Here is a 15227-nt window from a genome sequence, read left to right as displayed (position 1 = left end):
GACAAGCTCTGTTTTCGGGGGCAAATGGCGATTTTGACCCCATCATATCGTCGGCGGCGCATCGAAGTTTGAAGGGGATCTTCGGCCCTTGTCCACCGTTGCAGGGATCGCGCGCCCGCTTTCGGTCTCGATCTCGCCCCTCCGCCGCCAGAACAAAACTCATTTATGAATTGACTCATGACACACGAACCCCACTACGACTCATACCATTCCCCGAATCCTTAAAGCCTTACACCCCTCTCTCAGCCTGGTCTTTACACCCATTCGCAAATCATCACACGCCAATTAAGGCCTATTCAGGACACAATCGCCTCCAAGATGGCCGATCACATCCGCAAAACTTTCCAACAATGCAAGAAAGAGCAGAGGGTATGAACCGGATTATCCGTCGCGCAGAGGCCGAATATAACTGACTGCTACGTAGTCTGCCCTTGTTACCTATGTGACGGCAGGTTTCCCTACTCCGCAGGAGACGCCCGACGTCCTGCTGGCCATGGAGGCTGGCGGTGCCGGTACGTTCATTCGCCATTGAACTGCGAGTGATTTGCAACAATCTCACGATGCTTTAGACGTCATTGAGCTCGGAATGCCGTTCACGGATCCCATCGCCGACGGTCCCACGATCCAGAAGGCAAACACCGTATGTTGCCACCCACCTCGAATATAACACACGGCAAGCAGCTGATGGAGCATATATAGGTTGCGCTCCAGCACGGTGTCAACACCACGGATGTGCTGCAGATGGTCCGTGATGCCAGGAAGAAGGGCCTCCGCGCTCCGGTCATGCTTATGGGCTACTACAACCCTCTCCTCAGCTATGGCGAGGAGAAGATGCTCCAGGATGCCAAGGAGGCTGGCGTGAACGGTTTCATCATTGTCGACCTTCCTCCTGAGGAGGCCGTCAGGTTCCGCAACTTCTGCTCTAGCTACGGGTAAGCCAAAATGACTTTAGGTTTACTGAACCGATCTGCTAATCGCGCGTTTACTATAGTCTTTCCTACATTCCTCTGATTGCCCCCGCCACGTCTGAGGCTCGTATGCGCGTCCTTTGCAAGATCGCCGATTCATTCATTTACGTCGTTTCCCGCATGGGTGTTACCGGCGCCAGCGGCTCTCTTAACGCTGCTCTTCCTGAGCTCCTCAACCGCGTCCACAAATACTCCGGCAACATTCCCGCTGCGGTTGGTTTCGGTGTCAGCACCAGGGACCATTTCGTCAGCGTTGGCAAGATCTCTGAGGGTGTCGTCATTGGTTCCCAAATTATCAACGTCCTTGCGGCTGCTCCTCCCGGGGAGGGCGCAAAACAGGTCCAAGAGTACTGCAGCTCTATCACTGGACGCGCGCCCGGACAAAATGATCTCACTCGCGAGGTTGGCATTATCGAGACCATGAACGAGGCCAGGGAGCCAGAAGGCGTTCATGTTGACAAGGTCATCAAGGACAGTGATGTGCCTGACGGCCCTGGTCTGGCCGATCAGATCGAGGCTCTCAACGCCGACAACGTGGCCCAGGGATCTATCCCTGCCCGCTTTGGTGAGTTCGGTGGACAGTATGTCCCTGAATCCCTTATGGACTGCCTGTCAGAGTTGGAGAAGGGCTTCAATGAAGCCAAGAATGACCCTAAATTCTGGGAGGAGTACCGGACCTACTACCCTTATATGGGCCGTCCTGGTCAACTACACTTGGCAGAGCGTCTGACGGAGCACGCGGGAGGCGCCAATATCTGGTTGAAGAGAGAGGATCTCAACCACACTGGTAGCCACAAGATCAACAACGCGTTGGGTCAGATCCTGGTCGCCAGGCGCCTCGGCAAGACGGAGATCATTGCGGAGACTGGCGCCGGTCAGCACGGTGTTGCCACCGCTACCGTCTGTGCCAAGTTTGGCATGAAGTGTACCATCTACATGGGTGCAGAGGATGTCAGGCGTCAGGCACTCAACGTCTTCCGCATCAAGCTTCTCGGCGCCTCGGTTGTCGCAGTTGAGGCTGGCTCTAAGACCCTCCGTGATGCTGTCAACGAGGCTCTGCGCGCCTGGGTTGTCAATCTCGACACGACGCACTACATCATCGGTTCCGCCATTGGTCCTCATCCCTTCCCTACCATCGTTCGTACCTTCCAGTCGGTGATTGGCAACGAGACCAAGGAGCAGATGATGCAGAAGCGCGGCAAGCTCCCAGATGCCGTTGTTGCCTGCGTTGGTGGTGGTTCGAACGCTGTTGGCATGTTCTATCCCTTCTCCAACGACCCTAGCGTCAAGCTGCTTGGTGTCGAGGCTGGTGGTGATGGCTTGGACACCGACAGGCATTCGGCCACTCTGACTGGCGGTACCAAGGGTGTCCTTCACGGTGTCCGCACGTATATTTTGCAAGACAAGCACGGTCAGATCAGCAACACACACTCCGTTTCGGCTGGTCTTGACTACCCCGGCGTGGGTCCTGAGCTGTCTGCCTGGAAGGATACCGAGCGCGCCAAGTTCATCGCCGCCACCGATGCCGAGGCCTTTATCGGTTTCCGTCTGATTGCCCAGCTTGAGGGCATTATCCCCGCGCTTGAGACGTCGCACGCCGTGTTTGGCGCGATTGAGCTCGCCAAGACGATGAACAAGGACCAGGACGTCGTCATTTGTCTTTCTGGTCGTGGTGACAAGGACGTCCAGAGCGTGGCTGATGAGCTGCCCAAGCTGGGTCCCCAGATTGGCTGGGATCTGAGGTGTAAGTTTGCTTTGTTCTCCACGATGCCCGTTGAACCCAAGCTAACGTGATTGCAGTCTAAGTCGAAAGTGTATGTGACAGTGGCAGGTGGTAGATAGGTAGACTAAAGTAGAGCATTTGCAATATGCATGTGAATTTTGCTGCTTGTTGTTTTCGCGGGCTCGGCCAGTAAGCGTCAGCCGGCGGCGCAGTGGATATGTGACTATTAAAAGACGACCTCAAACGATTCCGGCGAAGTGCAAAAGTTACGTAGGCGAACCAGAGGATATAAATAATGCAGAGGCAAGAGGCGCGCGGCAGAGGTGTTAGCGGACCCTTTCTGGCAGGTTTCCCCACACGTTTCACGTCTACAGGGATGGACGTGTTTACGTAGAAAAGGAAAAGGCAGGGAGCCACTGCGTCCTGCACCTGTCACTGTGCAGCAACCCGCCGTCCAGAAAATTATCATTGACAGCGTCCGTGAGCCGCAGTCTCTTGTTCTTCTTCCCCCCCTCTTGCAATAGCAGCGCGGCCCAGACCGCCGAGTGGCTTCAGACGCCGGCCGTCGGTTGCCGTTTCTGATTAAACAATCGGCCACTGCGCGTCCTACGCTCCCACGACTCCTCGCCGCGACCTGCAATCACGACGTCTCGCCTCCGACCCGACAAGGCCATTGCCACAACGAGCCTACGATTGACGACCCTTTCCTCGTGTCTCGCCCCGCATTGATCCGCGTCCGCTAGATTGCCCTGTATTTCCGCCCGCGCTTCCTGCGACGCTCGTCTCCACCCATATATCCGAAATAGACTACCTGAGACCCCGGCCCGGGCACAAATAATTCCACGGGTCAAGGAGCCGTGATCATGGAGGCAGAGCATCAGAGTGGGCATAGCTCCGACCGGGAGAATGTAGGCTATCTCGCAGGTGCCGCGGCAAGGAGGATTTCTGGGCTAACTACTCCTCTCCTTTTGCTCAGGATACCTTTGAAGATGCTACCCCCGCCACCGACGTCGCCGACGCCTCGGAGATGGCTGCTTCCAACTCCCATACCAGATCGTTGATCGGTCGTCGCTCCTCTTCCGGGTCCAGGTCTACTTCGACCAAGCGCGACTCGGATGCCCCAGCTGTCGTGTCCCCGGTTCCCGTGCCTGTCGAGGAGGAAGCTGTCGCTGAACCTTCCGAGCCGTTTGATTTCCACAATGCCGACATCGACGACGACTTCCACGACGTAGATGACGAGGATTACTTGAAGGATAGGGAGAGCGAGGTGCCACCTGGTCCCAAGTCCCCACTTCCAAAGTCCCACAGAATCTCGACCCAGGATATGGCCGCCATGGACGATGTAAACCTCAATGAAGGTAAGCGCGGGCTTCGAGCTACCTTTGCCTCGACTGCAGGCACAGTTTTGACACGGGACCATATCATGTCACCCGTGTCATAGTTGACACATGCCAAAATAGCGGTGGGATGACTTGGCGAAGCTCAGATGTTCGCTGACAATCAACAGAGGGCAAGAAGTCCCGGCAGAATTCCTACTCGTCGACGGTTGCGTCGCTTTCGCCAAAACCGCAGAGGGACTCCAACGACTCTCTGCCCCAAGTCTTCGCCAACCCAGTACCTGAGGTGCAACAGCCTCCGCCGCCTCCGCCGCCAAAGGAGCCTCCCGCGCCGACTCCACCGCCCAAGCGATCACTCACAAGTCCGTTTGCATGGCTGTCTCGTGGCTCGTCGGAAAAGAAGCAGAGTCCGTCGCCGAAAGCAGGCAGCCGACGTGGGACCAATGCTTCGACGTTCACGTTGGGAAGCAATCCCGAGCTTAAAATTGGGGATGGAGAAGAAAGTGTTGGGACGAGAAGTCACCGGTCGAGCCGTAACAGCTTGAAAGACAGGTTCAAGTTCTTGCGTATGAGGGAGGAGGCAGGAATCCCGATTGAGGAGGGTGAAGAACATCTGAACGGTGGCCTCAAGCCTGAAAAGCGCTCTGCAAGCTTTAGTGTCATGAGCACTGATGAGAGTGAAGGTGCCCCAGATATGGCTCGAGTAGCCTCGAGTCCTGGAACCATGACCACACCTGCAATCAACCCACATCTCGCTCCCGGTACTGTCTCTGGTATTGCCACTGCTCCTCCTGAAAACCCACCTCCCGTCGACTGGGACCTGTGGCAATCAGTGGTGTACGAAGGGCCGGCAGCTGTGGCTCGCACCAGCGCCGAGGAACTGAATGAGGCCATACAGAGCGGTATCCCGCAAGCCATCCGCGGTGTTGTCTGGCAAGTTCTCGCCCAAAGCAAGAACGAGGACCTTGAGGTCGTCTACAGAGAGCTCGTCGCTAGAGGCACCGACAAGGAGAAGACGACTTCGAATGCCCCACAGCTCAGCCGACAAGAAAACCCTAGTGGCACCCAAACCCCCAACGGCGCCCAAACCACCAACGGTCTCCAGCATAAGGATTCGGTAACTTCGTCAGCCTCATCCATTCATTCGGGCTACTCCACCCCGGCCACAACAGCAACAGGTGGTGGCGTTGGTTCTCCTACCTCTAATGGCAACGATCCCCAGGCTGTCAACGGTGCATCTGCAGCTCTTCTGGAAGCAAGAAAGAAGAAGGAAAAAGAAGATGCCATCGCTTTGTCGAAACTGGAAAAGCAGATCAAGCGTGACATGGGCGCGCGGACCAGCTATTCCAAGTACTTGATGGCTGCTGGTCTTCAAGATGGTTTGTTTGGGCTGTGTAAAGCCTACGCTTTGTTTGATGAGGCTGTTGGTTATCCGCAGGGTGTAAACTTTGTCGCCATGCCTTTGCTCTTTAACGTAAGTCTACGCGCATTACGCGTTTTGACGGACGCTGACCCTTTCATTTATAGATGCCTGAAGAGGAGGCTTTCTGTCTGCTCGTAAAAATGATGAACCAGTATGGTTTGCGCGACATGTTCATTCAAGACATGCCGGGTCTGCATCTCCACCTATACCAATTTGAGCGTTTGCTTGAAGACTTCGAGCCAGCTCTTTATTGTCACCTTCACCGGCGGGGTGTGACGCCACAGCTGTATGCCACGCAGTGGTTCCTGACGCTTTTCGCCTACCGCTTCCCGCTGCAGCTTGTGCTTCGCATCTATGATCTCATCCTTTCTGAAGGCCTCGAAAGCGCCATTTTGAAGTTCGGCATCGTCCTTATGCAGAAGAACTCAGAGACTTTGCTTGGTATGCGGGATATGGGTCACCTGACAACCTTCCTGAAGGAACGCATTTTCGACGTTTACATCGACAAATCGCCCTCGCAGTCCTCGCTCCTGGAGTCGGGCTTTTTCGGCTCTGCTGGTGGTGTTGACAAGGAGGTTTATCGTGCCGACATGATGGTGCAGGACGCGTGCTCAATCAAAATCACTTCCGAAATGCTGGCACAGTACACACTCGAGTGGAAGGAGCAGCAAAACGCGGAGAAGGCGCGCGAGTGCGAGCTGGATAACCTGAAGCAGTCCGTGGCGTCGCTGTCACTCAAGGTTCGCACGTTGGAGGAGCGAGCGGAGAAGAGCGACACAGAGCACGTAGCCATCGCCTCGGAGCTGGTGCGTACAAAGGTGGAGAACGAGACATTGCAAGATGAAAACGAAAGTTTCAAGACGCAGGCGCAGGAGCTGCGCAAGCTCCTGGATACGCAGGCAGAGCAGATAGAGGCGCGCATGCACTCTGAGATGGAGATCGTTATGAAGCGTAACATGGAGGTGCAAGAGGAGAACCGCTCGCTGGAAGAGCAGCTGTCGGACATGGAGCGGGTGCTGGTCGAGACGAAGATGCAGTATGCCCAGGTGAGTGGCGCGACTGTCCTTCAACAATTCTTTGAGTGCTGACTGGATTCCACTCATAGGTCAACTCGGACCACGAGATGCTCAAGCAGAGATGGAGTAGCGTGCAGACGCTGCTCAACAGCGGTTAATACACCAGTCCCCGACCAACTGACAGATAGACTCGGTTGTTGTTACTCAATGGCTAACAACGCCTTACGACGACATATCACACCCTCAAGCACAGCATCCCTACATTACCAGCATCAACCACAGCGGCATAAGCGAGCGCAATGCATCTGCATCATCCATCTATCATCGGTTTCAGCGCGCGCGGACTTCCGCGCACTTCATTCACTTTTTGACTCACTCGCTCACTCACTCTGCGGTATGCTGGCCACGAGTCTCTCGGCTCGGAACTGCGCCGCCTTCTCATCCTCCTCTTTTCCGGGTTTCTCTTCCTCCTCTTCCCCCCTCTCTCCCCCGACTGGTTCTCTTATCAAAAAAAAAAGTGCCTCGTTCGCGCGAGCGAAACGGCACGGTGCGGTAAATCGCACTTTGTATGTACGTACTGACGCGAGATGGACGGTAAACATTGGTTGAGACACGCACAACGTATACGGACGGAGACTTGGGCTTGATTGGCTTGGCTGGCTTGCTTGTTTGTGCCTCGCTTGCTTTGAAGAGCTCCATCTGTCTCGTACTGTCTTGTCTTGTCTACTTTCGGCTTGCCTACCTCTCTCTTTCTTTGCTTTTTCCCACTCTGCCTTGACTTCATGCTTGGTTTGGCTTGGCTACAGTATCCTGGCTATTCTGTCATCTATCTAGACCTGACTGAGGAAGTCTGGCCGTCTTACAACCTGGTTACCCATCCTACTGGCGACAGGCGGCAACAGGCGGATGAGACGGGCATCCTCTCTACTACAGCTTCTTCATCTTGGTACTTCTTCCGACCTTCCTTCTTCACTATACTACATGTGTGGGACATCATCGATTGGAGTCACGGACGGGACGGGCGAGGCGCAGGAGCTGGGCAGCTGTTTTTTGTTTGAGCTTTTTGTTGTTGTCGTTGAGTTTGAGCCTTGTGTTTTGAGCTTCTTAAGCTTTTTGTGCGTCGTGCGTCGCTTGTTTGCTTGTTTGTTTGTGTGGCTCGCGTTGCATTGCAAGAGTGCGGTATCGATCGTTGCGTAGATGAGTTTGGGGCTTTTTGCCTTGCATCCGGTGGGTCGCGGCGGTTGAGTGATAGTTTGGCTTGCTTGCTTACCTACTTTACCTACTCTGCCTACCTACCTGCCTGCGCTCGTATGCGGTATGCGGTTCTACGGGTATTCTGCTACTGACTGCTACTGCTACGCTGCGGTGGTGCGTGTTGGTTGGTCGGTTGGTTGGTTGGTTGGTTGTGTGTGTGTGCGTGAGTCGCGATGGTATGGATGGGCGTGCGCGAATGCATTGCATTGGATAGGGTTGGCTGGCTGCTGCTGCGGTGAGGTGTGAGTCGCGTGTGTGATGTGCGTTACCACGTTGTGCGACCTACATACGTGGCGGGGTATGCGGTGTGGTTTGCTGTGCTGTGTTGTGCTGTGCGGGGGTGGGGCAAGCCCGTTGCTAGGTGTGCTGGAGCGGAGTCTGGAGATGAGAGGTTGCGAGAGGAGATGATTTGGGATGCAGCTGGCTTTATGGAGTTGAAAGAAGATGAGGGTTAGATGGGTGTGTGGTTGTGGGTGTATGTGGAGGGTTGCGTATAGGTTGGTTGAGTAGGTATGGGTGGCTGGCAAGACCTACTGTATATAGAATGTGTCTATGGTCCCGTCTGTCTACCTACCTATCTACGTGCTTCAAATTTCATCAAACAGGCAGTCTCGCGCTCTCTACACCCGTCCCACAAAACAAACAAGCTCACACGATCCAACAAACCGAGCCCTTCACCCTCCTCCCTCCTCAGTACAACCCGCCCTCCCGTTCCCAAACTTTCCGCCCCGCCACCCACGTCTGCAACACCTCCCCCTCCTCATTAAGCACGCACAAATCCGCCCGCCTCCCCTCCCGCAAACTCCCCACAGCGCCCTCGACGCCCATAAACTTTGCCACGTTCTCCGTCGCGGCCGCCACCGCCCCCGCGATCCCGCTTCCGCTCCAGGCCGCGACGTTGCGCACGCACTCGCGCAGCATCGCGCACCCGCCGACCAGCGTCTCGGCGCCCTCGAGCACGGCTTTGGGAGTAGGGAGTAAGGCGCCTGTGGCATCGTGCGTGATCTTGACCTGTGGATGCGGGATCTGCGCGTGCCCGGGGTATGTGCCTGCTGGGAGGGAGGGGCCCGCGAGCTCGATGCTGTCGCTGACGAGGAGGGCGCGGTGCGGGGCTGCGCGGTAGAGGAGCGCGAGCGTCGCGGGCGCGAGGTGCTGCCCGTCGGCTATGAGGCTGTAGTACGGCGCAGGAACGGCGGCCGTGGGGTCGTCGGGGAGGGCGAGCAAACCTGCAAGGCCAGGCGCGCGTGACTCAAGTGGCGCCATGGCGTTGAGAGTATGCGTGAGGCCGGTGGCGCCAGCGGCGAGGGCGGCCAGGCCCGTCGAGTAGCTGGCGACGGAGTGGCCGAGCGAGACGACGACGCCGTGCGCAGTGAGGGCACGGATGAGCGCGGTGCTGGCCTCGAGCTCGGGGGCGAGGGTGCAGAGCTTTATGGTGCGGTTGGAGAGAGCGGGGCCGTAGATGGCGAGGGGGTCGGAAGCGCTGGCTGGGGTGTGGAAGAGCGTGTGCGTGTGTGCGCCGGGTTTGTGCGGGGAAAGGTAGGGCCCTTCAACGTGGGCGCCGAGGAGGGTTGCTGCGGAGGGGAAGGCGTGGGGGGCGAGGGAAGGGAGGATCTGTGTAATGTTAGTTGGTGGTTGATGGAGGGAAATGTGTGTGGTAGAGAAGCGATAGATCTTGACGAGAGATTCTGTGTTTGGATACGGTGACTGGAACAGGAACAGATAGTAAGAGAGAATCCGAATCATTCATGGTCGTTATGAGAGCTGATGTCTGGTATGAAACGTACCTTGAAAATGGAGAGTTAAGGAATTTAATGATAGACGATCAAATTGAAAAATGGAAAAAGACATCACAAGCATAGCATATTTATAGCACGAAACATTTATATCAACACGGAAATATTCAAATATATGAAATTGAGACGTAGGCAAGAGACAAAATGTGAAGTCAACTCAAGCATAATAACAAAGTCGGAGCCCACCTTTTGGAACGTTTCGGGAGGCACAGTGGGCAAGGTGGCCCAAAAGCCCGTAACGCCCTGGGTGACGTAGAATTCGGCCGTCTCTTTCAGCTTCAGCTCATACTGGTGGTTGTTTTCAAAGTGAGTGAAATGGAATCCATTGACGCCGTTGGTGTGCAGCTCGAGCAGGCCGGGAGCTATGATGTTTCCCTCGAGATCGACAATCTCGCCACCAATGTAGCCGGTACGCTTGATGATTTTGCCAGTTTCCTCGGAGATGACGAGATGGTCGTCAACCAGGGCGCCGTCAAGGCAGTAGCGGCAGTTGGTAAAGGTGGTGAACTGGTTGTCGCCCATGGTTGGGAAGGGTTGATGTCGGGATGCGGGGCGGCCATCGTCGGCGGCGGTCCCACAAGGATCAGGTGTGGGAGATCTCCGGCCAGGGTCAGCGGCGACGGGCGATCATCAACCCAGCTTCTTGCGCCCAATCTGAACTGCGACAGAGCCGCCTAGGCTCGGATTGGATGGCCATGTCCCCGAAACAAGGTCAATTCGCAAATGTAGGCGCAGTTGCGCGTCGCCGCTGCTTGATTGGCGTCGCGATAGCCACATGATGTCATTGACGAGTGCCTTGGTCGCGCAAATCACTTTTACCCTGCTCTCCCTCTCTTCCCTCCCTTTTTTTTGTTCCTACCCTAACCTTTCATTGCCATTGAGCCCGTTGCCGCATACCACTGGCGCCTCACCTCGCCATGGCCGAGCAGCAGCAGCAACACCAACCCGGGGGTCACTACTCGGGCAACAACCCCATTCCCACCGTCAAGAAGTTTATCGAGAATCTCGACCGCGACAAGGCCGACCGCGACAAACAACTCGAAGAGCAAACGAAGCTCAGGCAGCAAGGCACTGCTAATGGCGATGCCGTTCCCCACAAGCCCGAGAAGGCGGGCAAGGAAGGCACTCGCAAGACCGTCACGGACCCTACCACCGGCAACGACGTCGTCATTGAGGATGTGAACAAAGACACGATCGAGAGGTCCAAGGACCCTCAGGTAAATGCTCTTTAGCATGGGCTTTCTCGTTCTCCAACTGACGCAAGTTGTACAGCTTTCAGTCCCAAATGCCAACCTCGGCAAAGATACCGTACGTCTAATTATCGCCACTCTCTTCAAGCAACATACTGATGACTTTTTGCGCAGCCCATCAAGACGGACGCTTCCCAATCCAACAACGAGTACAAGTACAACCAAGATGTCACTGCTCCTCCAGACCCAGTCGCTGAGAACAGCACCTCCGATGTCCCCATCCACGGTGAAAAGACCAACATTCTCTTCCACCCTACCCCCTCGGTTAGCTACGAGCCATACTTTGCGGCCATGGAGAAGAGGACGGGCGGTCTCTGCATTGGCATATTCGCTGCGATTGTCGTCATTGGCAAGATGTTTGGTGGCTCTCTGAAGGGCTTGATTCCGTTGGCCCTTTGTGTGGTCTCTGGCGTCTGGCTGTGGATGAAAGAGGTCGTCCGCAGCGGACGCGAGGTTGAATGGGAGAGCGAAAAGACTCGCGGATTGACGGTATGTCGGCAGTTGGGTTTCTGAAATCACTACTGACTGTGATATAGGCTACTGCGAACCTCATTCCTGAATCTGTGGAGTGGATGAACACCTTCCTTGGTATCGTCTGGGGTTTGGTAAACCCAGACATGTTCCAGGGCGTCGCCGACACCCTGGAAGATGTCATGCAAGCATCTGTTCCTGGTATTATTGAAAATGTTCGTGTCGCCGAAATCAATCAGGGCAGCAATCCGATCCGGATTTTGAGCCTGCGCGCGCTGCCGGATGACCACATGACGGAGATGAAAGAAGCAATTCACGAGGAAAATAAGAAGACAAAAGACCCTCAAGAGGCTGCTGCCGACGAAGAAGGCGGTGACTACTACAACATAGAGGTTTCGTTCGCCTACCATGCGAAGCCCACCGGCAAGCGCGCCTCGGACAAGGCCCGCAACATGCACATGCAGCTCGTCTTTTACCTGGGTATTAAGGGGCTTTTTGGTGTCCCTCTGCCGATATTTGTCGAATTGCAGGGCCTGGTAGGCACTATCCGTTTGCGGTTGAACCTAACGCCAGAGCCGCCTTTCCTCAAGACACTCACTTTCACGTTGATGGGCTTGCCTCAGGTTGAGGCTGGCTGTATCCCCATGGTGGAGAAGGGAATAAACATCCTGAACTTGCCCTTGATCTCTAACTTTGTCAACTATGCTATCGGCGCTGCAGCTAGCATGTATGTTGCGCCCAAATCAATGTCCCTCGACATGAGGGCGATTCTACAAGGCGACGATATCACCAAGGATGTCCAGGCATTGGGTGTTATGTGGATCCGCATCCACCGCGCGGTTGGTCTCAGCAAGCAGGACAAGCGTGGCAGCAAGCATGGCGGCAGCGATCCGTACATTACTCTGTCTTTCTCTAAGTACGGCAAGCCGATGTACTGCACGCGTGTCATTACAGATGACTTGAACCCCATTTGGGAGGAGACGACTGCGTAAGTTCTATCAAATTTTCGTGCTTCATTTTACTAACACACCATAGGCTTCTTGTCACCCCTGAATTGATCAAGGCCGATGAAAACCTTAGCGTCGAGTTGTGGGACTCTGATCGCCACAGCGCTGACGACATCGTTGGCAAGGTCGAGCTTTCAATGCAGAAGATGATCCAGCACCCCGGAAAGATGTACCCGCAGGTTAGTAAGCTTGCTGGCATGGACGCAGACAGCTCCATGCCCGGTGAGCTTCACTGGGAGGTCGGATACTTTGGCAAGCCGAAGTTCAGGCCTGAACTCAGGACCGATGGCAAGAATAGAGCATTGCCTGATGAGCTCAAGGATCACCCTGAACTTCAGGATGAAAAGGGCGTCACCAACACTGAGGAGGACGATGCCGTTCAGCATACACCCCCTGACCCTCTTTGGCCCAGCGGAATCTGCAGCATTGTCGTCCACCAGATCGTTAATCTTGAGCTTGAAAACATCAAGGGTACCCAGGGTAGCCGCAATGGCAAGGAATACGAACCAGCGAAGCCCTATGGCGAAAACACCGAAGAGGAAGGCGATAAGTTGCCTACGAGCTACTGCACCATTCTCTACAACGACGAACTCGTCTACCGGACTCGTGCCAAGGCTGTCAGCAGTCAACCTATCTTCAACGCGGGAACTGAGCGGTTCATGCGTGACTGGAGGTCTGGTATCGTCACCGTCACCGTCCGTGATCAGCGCAACAGGGAGCATGACCCCATTTTGGGTGTTGTTCCTCTGAAGCTCTCGGATGTTTTTGAGACGAGCTCACAGGTTACTCGCTGGTATCCTCTCGATGGTGGCATTGGTTTCGGCCGCATCCGTATTTCTTTGCTCTTCCGTAGCATCGAGACTCGCTTGCCACCCAACCTCCTTGGTTGGGATGTCGGTACCTTTGAGTTCATTTCTGAGCGCATCCTGGCTACCGGCTACAACCACCACGCTAAGCTACGCATGCGTACAGGTGGCTCTGTCGGCAAGATTCCACGCACGCAAGCGCGCAAACTGGATGAGGGCGATGGCTACTTCTGGGACCTGGCGAAGCAAGATGGTAAGAATGATGTGCGTCTGCCCGTCAAGTACCGTTACCGTGCGCCTATCGTCTTCGAGTTCCACGTCTCTGGTAAGCGCAAGCCCGATGCTTACAGTGTCATCTGGCTGCATCACCTCATCGACAACGAAGATACACCCATCAACATTCCCATCTGGACTTGTTCGAACCCTGCACGTCTCACCCAAAACTACGTTACAGAGATGAACTGCCATAATGAGACAGCCCTCGAGGATCTGAAGGAGGTGGGCCGTCTTCAATTCCGTGGCCGTTTCAAGGCCGGCACCGACGAAAGCCACGAATCCTTCATCATGGACAATGACTCCCGCGAGACTTTTGAGACGTGGGAGGCGTGCATGGCGGAGGGTGTACGCCAACGTCGCGTCGACAAGGAGCTGCCGGAGCGCGTGAAGACACTTCACGAGGAGTCATTGACGGCGGGCCGTGACACGCTGAAGTCGGCCTCGGAAGATGAAAAGAAGAAGTGGCTGTCCAAAGACGGAGCAGACTGGAGCGGCGCATTCGGCCACGATCCCAAGGCGTACATGGACTCGAACGGGCGCAAGCGGCGTGAGCCCGGTGTCGAGCCGCCGCTGCACGACCCGCACCACCCATCGAGCGACGAGGACCACGAGAGCGACATCCAGTCGGACTCCTCTTCGAGCGACGATTTGGGAATCCAGGATGCGGAGAACATGGACGGCGACGCAGACAAGATGGGCAGCAGCAGCGTCGCGAGCCGGTCGCGCAAGTCAACGCGCGCATCAGCTGACACCAGTGACAGCCGGCGCAGCACGCAGACATCGGGAACGACGACATCGTCAAACAGTGACCCGAATAAGCAGAACCGCCGTACGGAGAAGCGCAAGCATCGCGGTATGATGCAGTGGAGGCCAGCGAGGAATGCAGCTTTCGCAGCGGACGAGGGTAGGATTGGCTTGAGGAAGTTGAAGAACAGACTTACAGGCCGGATGGAAGGACGCCAGCCGGGCGTGGAGACTGAGACAGGGACTTAGATGGTGGATGATTGCAATGAGGGGAAATTGCTTGTTGGGTTGAATGGCTTGGGGATACTTCACTTCTCTTTGGCTTGGTTCTTTTGACATCATTTCTTTTATTCCTTCTACTTTCACCTTCTTCTTCTTCTTTTCCTCTTCCGCTTCCTTCCTTTTACACCATTTTTCATCCTATCCATTTTTGTACAATAGAACGACAACGGCAATGACTACGACACGCACGACTGCTATGCTAGTAAGTTATGGAAATAAATTACGATTCTTATATGAATATTTTTGTGTATGTGAGAAATCTGATTCATGGTGAATTGTTTGCTCGGAAACTTGAACTAATGACGGATGTATGTATCAAATATACTGCAGTATGTATGTATGTATTTAGTACATCGTAGAGTTGAGGAAACAAATAGAGAAGCTGTAGCAACCGTCGAAGGAATAAGAATCTGGCCGATTGGACAAATATAGTCAGGCGCTGGCTCAAAATCCACAGAAGCCATCCGCAGCTACGGCGTTCGATCTTACGACTGAGGAATACCAGCACGCAAGAGACATGGCGGACGTGAAGATTAAGGGTTTCCCATACCTTGAGGCTTTTGGCCCATCCCTATGGGAAGAAGTTGCCCTTATGGCGGCACATCTTCACGTACCTGGACTGAATGCTTAACCCACACATACACACTAACACGGCCACTTGTAGGACAGAGACGACAACGCCAAAAACAACAATATTACACGTCACTAAGGCGTTGTGATGGTGGGTGGTGGTGCGAAAGTTGATGCTCATCATCATCATCTTTACTTTCACTGCCATTGACGACGGTGGCATCAAAGCTCATTCGTCCAGCACACACACGGCTAGGCTGGAGTTGGTTACGGACAAAGCCTTTGGTGGCTGCTGCATTAGATTCGC

At 54.9% G+C, this 15227-nt stretch overlaps 5 protein-coding genes across 5 annotated transcripts; 4 read left to right on the top strand and 1 right to left on the bottom strand.

Moving 5' to 3' along the window:
• Positions 1 to 176: 176 nt before the first annotated feature.
• On the top strand, positions 177 to 2853 carry K452DRAFT_268625 (uncharacterized protein). Its single transcript, XM_033538899.1, has 6 exons — positions 177 to 369; positions 425 to 512; positions 570 to 640; positions 700 to 932; positions 992 to 2712; positions 2769 to 2853. Exons 1-6 carry the CDS (start codon positions 319 to 321, stop codon positions 2771 to 2773), a joined length of 2169 nt encoding a protein of 722 aa, XP_033398965.1. The 5' UTR covers positions 177 to 318; the 3' UTR covers positions 2774 to 2853.
• Positions 2854 to 3414: 561 nt separating this feature from the next.
• Positions 3415 to 6765, top strand: K452DRAFT_168062 (uncharacterized protein). The gene is made up of 5 exons (XM_033535758.1): positions 3415 to 3599; positions 3668 to 4049; positions 4199 to 5502; positions 5556 to 6497; positions 6557 to 6765. The coding sequence occupies exons 1-5, from the start codon at positions 3555 to 3557 to the stop codon at positions 6623 to 6625; spliced, it is 2742 nt and encodes a 913-aa protein (XP_033398964.1). The 5' UTR covers positions 3415 to 3554; the 3' UTR covers positions 6626 to 6765.
• Positions 6766 to 7224: 459 nt separating this feature from the next.
• On the top strand, positions 7225 to 7703 carry K452DRAFT_168045 (uncharacterized protein). Its single transcript, XM_033535757.1, has one exon. It carries the CDS (start codon positions 7374 to 7376, stop codon positions 7662 to 7664), a length of 291 nt encoding a protein of 96 aa, XP_033398963.1. The 5' UTR covers positions 7225 to 7373; the 3' UTR covers positions 7665 to 7703.
• Positions 7704 to 8411: 708 nt separating this feature from the next.
• On the bottom strand, positions 8412 to 10036 carry K452DRAFT_224955 (carbohydrate esterase family 9 protein; the record flags this gene model as incomplete). The annotated part of the gene is made up of 2 exons (XM_033536722.1): positions 8412 to 9332; positions 9701 to 10036. 2 exons carry the CDS (start codon positions 10034 to 10036, stop codon positions 8412 to 8414), a joined length of 1257 nt encoding a protein of 418 aa, XP_033398962.1.
• Positions 10037 to 10385: 349 nt separating this feature from the next.
• On the top strand, positions 10386 to 14563 carry K452DRAFT_247647 (uncharacterized protein). Its single transcript, XM_033538069.1, has 5 exons — positions 10386 to 10731; positions 10787 to 10822; positions 10879 to 11253; positions 11301 to 12223; positions 12271 to 14563. Exons 1-5 carry the CDS (start codon positions 10432 to 10434, stop codon positions 14315 to 14317), a joined length of 3681 nt encoding a protein of 1226 aa, XP_033398961.1. The 5' UTR covers positions 10386 to 10431; the 3' UTR covers positions 14318 to 14563.
• The last annotated feature ends 664 nt before the right edge of the window (positions 14564 to 15227 follow it).

This window comes from Aplosporella prunicola, assembly GCF_010093885.1.
Source record: "Aplosporella prunicola CBS 121167 unplaced genomic scaffold K452scaffold_9, whole genome shotgun sequence".
Classification (NCBI taxonomy): domain Eukaryota; kingdom Fungi; phylum Ascomycota; class Dothideomycetes; order Botryosphaeriales; family Aplosporellaceae; genus Aplosporella; species Aplosporella prunicola.
This window is presented reverse-complemented; position numbering and strand designations above follow the sequence as displayed.